General features: G+C 45.0%; 2 protein-coding genes across 3 annotated transcripts; both read left to right on the top strand.

Moving 5' to 3' along the window:
- Positions 1-2,820: 2,820 nt before the first annotated feature.
- Positions 2,821-4,302, top strand: LOC135632477 (peroxidase 60-like). Its single transcript, XM_065141080.1, has 4 exons — positions 2,821-3,075; positions 3,152-3,331; positions 3,403-3,574; positions 3,656-4,302. The coding sequence occupies exons 1-4, from the start codon at positions 2,857-2,859 to the stop codon at positions 4,063-4,065; spliced, it is 981 nt and encodes a 326-aa protein (XP_064997152.1). The 5' UTR covers positions 2,821-2,856; the 3' UTR covers positions 4,066-4,302.
- A 1,131-nt stretch (positions 4,303-5,433) lies between these two features.
- On the top strand, positions 5,434-8,846 carry LOC135634122 (protein NTM1-like 9). Of its 2 annotated transcripts, none has more exons than XM_065144354.1 (7): positions 5,434-5,868; positions 5,987-6,273; positions 6,671-7,024; positions 7,107-7,463; positions 7,547-8,206; positions 8,288-8,378; positions 8,483-8,846. In XM_065144354.1, exons 1-7 carry the CDS (start codon positions 5,700-5,702, stop codon positions 8,719-8,721), a joined length of 2,157 nt encoding a protein of 718 aa, XP_065000426.1. In that variant the 5' UTR covers positions 5,434-5,699; the 3' UTR covers positions 8,722-8,846. The 2 variants fall into 2 exon arrangements, with proteins under 2 accessions (XP_065000426.1, XP_065000427.1); XM_065144355.1 differs by having other exon boundaries at positions 5,558-5,868; positions 8,489-8,846.
- The last annotated feature ends 500 nt before the right edge of the window (positions 8,847-9,346 follow it).

Genomic DNA, 9,346 nt, shown 5'->3' with positions numbered 1-9,346 from the left:
GAGGACGGCAAGAAGGGTAGAGGGGACCAAAGGGGTCATAGGCTAGATCTAATTGGCTACCACCTTCTATTCTCTCCTCTCCCTCTCCTCCTCGGTCGAAAGCCCTCTTGGTGGTGCAAGAGGATGGCAAGAAGGGGTCTACCCTTCTTGATCACTGCTACAAGGTGGTGCGTGAAGACTACGAGGATTTGTGCTGCAAAAGGAGTGTTCCTACTTCATCTACCATATGGATCACCACTAGAGAGGATGACATCTGACTTCCTTCATCCACACATTGGATCTATGTCTTCGAGGATACACAATCTCCCCTAGGTAATACATCTCACATATGTTATGCAGTTTTTTAGTTTTATAATTTTTCACGCACTAACCATCACGACAACCAAATATTGTTCTTTGGAAAACTACTTTAGTTTTCTATTCTTCCATTGTGCATGTGATGTCTCTCCAAGATTTCCTAATATCACACACATATGATAGACAACGTGACGAATAGATGATTAGATATGGTATATCCGATAAGTCCCTATTTTAATGGATCTTTGGGAGAGACCAAATAGAGCTTAGGATGATTATTGGATAAAAATCTAATATCCATTAAGTTAGGGCTTATTGGACAGAGATCCAATGCACAAAAAGAATGATCCATTAGAGTTAGTTAAAGGAGGATCTCTATAAATAGGAGTTGGGACTAAAATAGATCATAGGCTAGACCCATGCTGTCGTCACCTCCTATATCTCCTCCCTACCCTTTCCTCCAACCGACTGCCCCCTCTCTAGTGTGAGAGGTTAGTAAGAGGGACTGATCCCTCATTGGTTGCTGCGGTGTGGTGATACACGAACGTAAGGAAAGAAAGTGCTACACAAGGAGGTGTGTCATCACCACATCCGCTATATGGATCACTGCTAGAGAGGAGTTTGCGAGATCTCCTTCATTCATAGATTGGGATCTACATAGTAGGGGATATACAATCTCCCCTATGTGAGAATGTCTCAACTACTATATGCAGTTATGCGGTTTTTATCGCTTTCGAGTTTTTCGCCTCTGATCTTTACACGATAATTTGATAAATATGTTTTTAGGAAACCAGTTTTTGTTTTTATTTTTCACTATACATATGATGCTCTCTGTGATTTCCTAACATGTATGAGTCAAGAAAACATGATCGTATAAGAAGAAATTGATCATAATTGGGAAGGCACAATATAAAATGTGTTTAAGGCACAAGAATCGAAAAAAAAAAAACCTGAATCACATATGAAGAAATTTGTTATGGTAGGAAGCATAAAGCAAAATATGTCTAAGGCACGTGAGTTAGAAAAATCATCCTATATGAGAAGAAGTCTACCATGGTGAAAGGCACAAGACAAAATTTCTGAGACGTATTAGTTAGGAAAACCCGACTCGTGTAAGATGAAGCTGGCCATGGTGAGTGATGTAAAGGAAGAAGTGCTCAAGACATACTGGTTGAGAAAGCCAGTCCCACCTATCGAGGTTTGGAGGTTAGGCACCTCGACCCCCATTATTATCGATGCACATAAGTTAAGTACCCCAACCCCCCTTATTATCGAGATACGGAGGTAGGGAAACTCGATACCCTCTCGCTACTAAGGTGAAGAAACAACAACCCACCTCAGCTTGCCATAGCCGTCCTAAGGTCGAAGCATAGGTCTCTCCCATAGTTCACCTCGGTGACGAGCAAAGGAGGAGCTCACCTTGACTCCTCCCATGATTAGCCTTAGCGACAAGTAGGAGAGGAACCCACCCCGACAATAAGTGAAAAAGGAGCCCACTATAGCCTGCCTTAATGACAAGCAATAGAGAGCCATGCCTTGGCTCCTACAAAAAGTCGATCGAGTGTAAGTATCCTTTGCCCGAAGTTGGTCTCTCAATAAATTGAGTATACTTTAGGATCTCAATGACTCCTTCCCCCACCTCTACATAACGCACATGTCGGATAATATGACAATTATACTTTGGGACCTCTCTGGAAGAGTTCCCAAAGCATACCTTCAAATAAGACAAATGATACGAAGAATATTTTTGAACAATCATCATCTAACACATTAAGGGTTGTCTCTCCGTTGAATGTTCCATAGAATATTTTGCCTCTTAAGATTAGATATAAAAGTTTATTTTTAGTGCAATTACCAAGCGGGGTTTACCTTTTACCATTGACCACTATATTCACCTTTATTATATTAGTAACTTAGGCATTAGAAGAATAAGATGGAGAAACCTCTCTAGACCTTCTTCTTCTTATAGGTGGTTCATTTTGAAGGTGGTTCAAATATTCCTACACATATGGGTTAGAACCATGTTGAATCGATAAGAATGCTAAAAATATCTTTTCAAAAGAGTCATCAAATGATTAGTTCCATCGATTTTTTTATTTTAACTAATGCCTAATTTCCCTTATTAACATTTATCATTTGTTCATGTAATTTTGGGTGTGCTTTCGCATCATAATGTGTGATTAGAACTTAGAGTTGCAAAAAGTATCCTTGTGTTTTCAAGAATAGGATTATATAAGTTGACTTTCCTTATTTAATTGCTTTTTTCCAGTCCACATTTCTGCTAGTTTTGAAGGCTTTATAAATCTGACTTCATTCTTTTTTAATCAGAGCTTATCATTTGTTTGAATCAGTCTCCGGAAGTGAAACCACGACGGATCCCAAGTGTTCGACACAATGACATGCAACTTGCAGAAAACAAAGGAAGCAACCCTCTTCATGCAAGATTACTGGGCAGCACGTCCGTCTTAAACTAGGCAGTGCAATCGCGAGTTCCTTCCTATATAATAGGCAGCGCCGCGGCTCCGGTCTTCACCACCCTCCACCATCACCCAACACAAGATGGCTGTGGTCCTCGGTGCCTCCGTGCTCCTCCTTGCTCTGTTGTGCATTGCCTTCGTCCCCAGCCACGGGGCGCTGCAAGTTGGGTTCTACAGTGGGAAATGCAACGGCACCGATGTAGAGGCGGCCATCAGAAGTGTCGTCGCTGCGCGCTTTGGTCGGGACAGCAGCATCGTCCCCGCCCTCCTCCGCTTGCACTTCCATGATTGCTTCGTCAGGGTAATCTCGAGTTCTCGACTTACCATATAATCTTCCTCGTTTGATATCGTAGTAATCGACTGCTTCTGTGTCAAAGGGATGCGACGCTTCGATACTGTTGGATGGGAGCGGAACCGAGAAGACTGCACCCCCCAACTTGAGCGTGAGAGGCTACGACCTCATCGATCAGGCGAAGACTGCACTGGAGAGTCGATGCCCGGGCGTCGTCTCCTGCGCCGATATCATTGCCGTAGCCACAAGAGATGCTGTCGTGCTGGTAAGCGTCCGTCTGCACAAGCTGTTCTTCACAGTTTCAACGATCTTATGTTCTCTCTTCGGTCATCGCAGGGTGGTGGGAGTCAATACACGTACGCGGTTCAAACGGGGAGGAGGGATGGCGTCGTCTCGCTGGCTTCCGAGGCGATTAGCAATCTCCCCGGCGCTTCCTTCTCCGCGTCGCAAGCTATCGCCGCGTTCGGGGCGAAGGGGCTTGGCGCTTCCGACATGGTTTTGCTGCTTGGTAACCTACTCTTCCACGGATGCTCGACCACATCTAGATCAACTGTAGTGGATCGTTAGCAACTCCTTTTGTGATCCGCAGGAGGTCACACTGTTGGCGTCACGCATTGCTCCTTCATCCGCAATCGTCTGTACAACTACAACGGGTCCGGAAAACCTGATCCGACCATGGATCCCGCTCTCGTCAACTTGCTTCGGTCGAGGTGCCCGCAGAGTTCGACGGTGGACAACACGGTCTTCCTCGACCACTCTACGCCCAGCACGGTGGACAACGGCTACTACAAGCAGATCCTAGCGAAGCGGGGGGTTCTCAAGGTCGACCAGAACATAGCCATGGACGGTGCCACCAACGCCACCGTCAGGTCGCTGGCCAACGGCGGATCCAGCTTCCCCAGCCTCTTCGGCAGGGCCATGGTGAAGATGGGCGCCATCCAGGTGCTCACCGGGACTCAGGGACAGATCCGGAAGTCTTGCCGCGTCGTCAAGAAATGAAAGCTACAACTCCACTGTAGCTCGGTGTTTCCTCTCGTTGGGTTTCGGAATTGCTCTTTGTCGGTGATAATAAACGATGTCTGCAACGATCGGCTTCTTAGGAGGGAGATGAGGTTGTGTTGATTGACAACATGCGTGTTTTGTGATGCGTGCCGTCTCATTATTTCTTTGATGAGGAATTTGTCGTTGTTATATTCACTGTTAAAGTTTACAAATATATTAAATGTTTTTCTTTAAGATTAAGTTTTTGGAATTATTGATCACTCCATTGTCTTGTGTCTTCTATGTTTTGAAAACTGGAAGCTATATGCATTTCCACGATGGAAAACGAAGGAAACATGATGGCATCTTTTCCTGCTGCAATGGATGCTCAAGGTGGTGTGTGTCTTCCGACACAGACGAGGACAGAATCCCATGGCAGCAGAATGCTTTACCAAAAGCCGGTCTTTAAGTCATTAACTCCAACTCCTTAGCATGGCAAACACACCAACCAGAAACATCTGTTCTTCCCCTCAGGGCATCTCAGTTGTCCATAACCACACGATAAATCACCAGAAATACGTCCTTACAATACATATGTCGATTTACCCGAAATTGGAGTTGCAAGCAAAATCGAAGAGGTGCACCGAAATGCTTCCTTTTACCCCTTTGTGTTTGCAGCCTCAGATCTGCAAATGGTGGAGTGAAAAGCAGCCTCGAGCCAACCGAGGCTTTCTTTTTCTCCCCATCGTGAGAGATTGGTGGCGTCTCTGCCATCTTTTCCATTCACGTAACCCCTCCCCACCACACTGCCTTCTTTTTCCCAGCCCCCCTCATTATTCTCTCTGTTTCCGAGCACTGCACTGTGATGAGCTTTAAGGAAGGAAGGACCTAATTGGCTTCGCCAACTGGAGTAACCTTTGGTGCCTTCGAACAGCTGCCCGGAACACCTCCAGTTGCCCGGGGGCGCACCAACCTCACGAGGAAGGCACGCGATTGGATGAGCGATATCCAGCAGGGAAAGTAAATACATATATGGTGTTTCGAATCGTGGACACCTTATCGATCGTCGGATCTTCATCGGACGGTCGTGCGTCCCGCGTAGCCTCAATCGAATACTGGTCCTGCTAGGTGTGGGCCCGCGGCGCCGACCATGTTACGTGTCGCGACTCGGTTGGGCGTAAGAGGACACCGCGTCCCTCACAGGGCCTTTTCCGATTGAATTTACCAGAAGGCCCACCACGATTCTTCGCTGCCGGGGTTATTTGCACGAGGAGGAAAGGGTATTTTCGTGAAAGAGAGGATATACTGGCATATATCGTAATTTTCTCAAGATATCGGGGACAGGTATATCCTGAGGATTTAAGTGGAACGTGAGGCCAACGGCTGCTCTCTGTGTCTTTCTCTCTCTACGCCTCTGACCGTATCTCTATCTCGCTCTCGGCCGCTCCACCAAAGAAGCTTCTTTTTGGCCAAACCCCCAACCCTAGAGGGATTGGAGTGATCAATCGCCCTAACTCTTGTAGGGTTCTTGGAGATCCATCGATTCCTCCTTCACTCATGCGAGATTTGACGCCAAAGAGATCTTAATTCCATCTACAACGGTGGTAATCTTTGGGTAGGTACCGAGGGAAACAAAAAGAGAGATTGACGCGATGACGTTAATTGCCCTGGATTCGCTCCCCTTGGGGTTCCGATTCCAGCCCACGGATGAGGAGCTGGTTAATTACTACCTCAAGCCCAAGATCACTGGCCGGATCAGGTCCCAGATGGAGGTCATCCCCGAGATCGATGTCTGCAAGTGTGAACCGTGGGATCTTCCTGGTACTACCCTCTTTCTCCCGGTTCTTGTTCGTTCGTTTGTTTGTGGTGGGAACATTTGTGGTACAAGTGGAGATCTTGGTGTGGTTTATGATCGAGTTTGGTGGGCGTTCCGATGCAGATAAATCCGTTATTAAGTCGGACGATCCTGAGTGGTTCTTCTTTGCGCCCAAGGATCGCAAGTACCCGAACGGCCATCGGTCCAACCGAGCTACTGAGGCTGGTTACTGGAAGGCCACGGGGAAGGACCGGATCATACGGTCCAAGTCTTCCGCGGCGAAGAGTACCATTATCGGCATGAAGAAGACGCTGGTTTTTCATCGCGGGCGAGCTCCCAAGGGCGTCCGAACCCACTGGATTATGCACGAGTACCGAACTACTGAGCCCGAGTTCGAGTCTGGCGATCAGGTAGGGATTCCCTTGTTCCTACATAGACCGTACCTGATCAGAGAGTCATTGCCTTCTTTTTTACGCTATGAGATAGAGCAAGATTGATTCTTATGTCGAGAAAAAGAGTCTTTTTCTTGAGCTGCCATTGAGGTGCTATGTAAATATGCTTGATTTCTATTAGGCAAATTGCTGCAGCTGTAACGTAGTTCCTTTTTGAGGGATCTACGGTATACGGGTTCATCAGTGGCAGCGAGAAGGTGCTATCGACAAAAAATATTGGGAAGTTTATTGCGAGTGATATGTTGGACTTAATAGTCCATTTGGACATAGCTCAAGTTCGAATTTATTAGGTTGTTCCTGATCTATCATTAGTGCCTTTTTTTTCTGTGTATTTACAGTATTTTCATTTGTGCAGGGTGGTTACATTATTTATCGCTTATTCAGAAAGCTAGAAGAGAGGATTTCAACCTCGAAGGCAGATGAAATGGAGACAAATGGTTTCTCTCCGAGCCCAATTAAGTCCTCTCCTGGTGATACACAGCATGAAGCAGATGTGATGGATGACACTGAGACTCTGTTGAATGACTCTCCAAAGTCAGACTTGAAGGAAGAGCCAAAATCCTCGTCTGATTCTGTTCATAAGCAGCCCGCTGGTATCAAGAGACGAATGGTTGATAAAGTTGACTGTTCAACTAATGTATCCGTAAAACCTGGGAGGAGTTATTGCAAATTGGATTCACCTGATGAAGAGATTGAAGTGGGAGAAAAGGTGCGGTTGAAATGACTATTTGTAAGTTTTTCTTTTTCTTGTCTTATTTTCTCGTCGCTCATGGTAAAACACAAAATTGCAGGCTGATCCTCTGCAGGATGCCTTAGCCAAGTTTTTTGACCCAGGGAATGAGCAAATAGATTGTGATGTTTTTCCCAACATCAGTTCCATAGAACTACCGGACACAAACTATACTTGCATGGGCAATGAAAACCAGGAATTTCAGATAGGATCCCTTCCGGTTGATAATGGTGATGAAGACCTTCTGAACGAATTCTTAATTTCAGCACTCAATCCTGACGATCTTCCTTCTGGTGCATCAATCTTTTCAAAAGATTCAGTTGCTGGAAATTTGCTAAAACCCAGTTTGTGGGACTCAGCATCATGCAAGGATAGCGGCACAAGCAGTGATATAGAAACTGAACCAGGTTTACCGCAGGTAAGGATGCTTACATCATAATCTGTCACCTGTATCAAATAACCAGTATAATCCCTTATTTGTCATTTCCTTTTGTAATTCAGGGTGGTGCAGGTTTGGAAGCTTCTGAGTGGTTCTGCGGATCATCTCTTCTGCCAACCGATTCATCTCTTCTGCCAACCCAATTGAGCACTCTATACGAAAATGCAACTCTGCTACCTTATGACTTTACTGGAACAGATATGTATTCCATTGATTCTGGTGCAGACTCGTTGCAAGATTTGTTTAATGGAATGTGGGAATTGAATAACCAGAAAACAGTATCAGATAGTAAGGATGATTCTGAGGGGACTGGAATCAAGATCGTGAGTCATCAAATGCAGCCTGTTCAGCCAAATTCAGACAATTTCTTTGTTCAGGGCACTGCAGCGAGAAGGATTCGTTTGCAATCCTCAATTTTGAAGGTGCCGTTTGCTGAACCTCTCAGTAGGAGTAATGATGAAGACGAAGCATCAACGACAAAAGCAAAAGGAGATATCTTGGGTAGCATGGAGGAAGCAACTTCCAAGAAGAATACCATGAGAAACAGAGATGGTCCTGTGGAGACTGGACTTAAGATCAGGGATCAGCAATCTCCAAATGAGTTATTCGCACAGCAGGGTGAAACATCAATAAATGTCACTTGGTGTTATGAACTTCCATCAGGTTTTGATCATGAACCAAGTATCAGTAGTGACTATGGGATCAGATCAGGCAGAACAGAGGTGAGGAATCTTTGTCATTATGCATAAGGAAATGGCTGGCTTATCCATCTTTAATTACAATCCAAACACTATTATCTGCAGGTTGAAGAACACGTGGGTGACAACATTTCTGAAGGAGAGGAGAGTGCTGTGCCTGCCTTACCAGACAAGCTGGACCAATCATCCATACTTGGTAAAGAAGATCAGAATTGATGCTTTCTTCTTATTGCATTCCGGTTCAGTTGATAGACTCCTGCTAACTATATATATATTTTTTTTTCTTTTTTTTGGTATTAGATACAGATGAAAAACCAAGTGGTTCAAGTGAGTACCAAATGCCGGACTCTGTGCTCAGGTTGAGAACAAAATCGACAAGCGACAGTGAGAATATGCATAAACACTCGCCCTCATGTCCAAAATCATCTAGAGGCCATTCGGTCATAGTTTATATGATGTATTTGGTTCTCTCAGTGGTACTTTTGCTGCTGTGTTTTGGAATACGGAGGTGCATGAGCCCTCTTAGTGTTCAGCTATAAGGCAGCAGCTGCATAGTTGTTATTACATAGGTTTTGCTTGGTCTGGTCATGTAAAATTGCACCCTTGTGGTGTTCAGTTTGTATCATCCTAGTTTGTTTATGCTAACCTTTTTCTAGCTTGTTCATCACAGTGTTGTATTCCCTCGCTGGCTAATCAAATGCTACACGGTTGGAGATAGTATTGCTCGAGTAGATCCAAGTTAAATGGATAAACTCGGCAACCATTCTGATCCTTCTATTATGAATGGCTTCAAAATGCTTCCTACCTCTTGCGAGTGCCGTGCCCCTAGCAAGACTTGAGCAGCGAGTGTAGCAGCTCTCTGAAACTGATGCCTCTTGTTGTTTCGAGGTGCATATGTTATTATCCCGACCTACCTGATGGTCCTTACCACGTACGGCATCTCATTCTCACCAAAATTTCCTATTTCCCTTCCTCGAGATTATTAGGTTCATCGAGGATCCTGAAGCATCCATATCAAGTCATCTTTTATTTCCAACGTGGGGTTACGGTTTCCAACGTGGGGTTACGGGGTTAAATGGGAGGTCGTAATAGATGGCGACTGATTCCTAACACACTTTTATTAGTTACCGGTCGAGCAGATAGTTATTTCATTTTTCAATTATT

Source organism: Musa acuminata, chromosome BXJ3-3, assembly GCF_036884655.1.
Source record: "Musa acuminata AAA Group cultivar baxijiao chromosome BXJ3-3, Cavendish_Baxijiao_AAA, whole genome shotgun sequence".
In the NCBI taxonomy this organism is placed as follows: Eukaryota; Viridiplantae; Streptophyta; class Magnoliopsida; order Zingiberales; family Musaceae; genus Musa; species Musa acuminata.
Note: the sequence above shows the minus strand (reverse complement) of the source record. Positions and strands in the feature narration are given on the sequence as shown.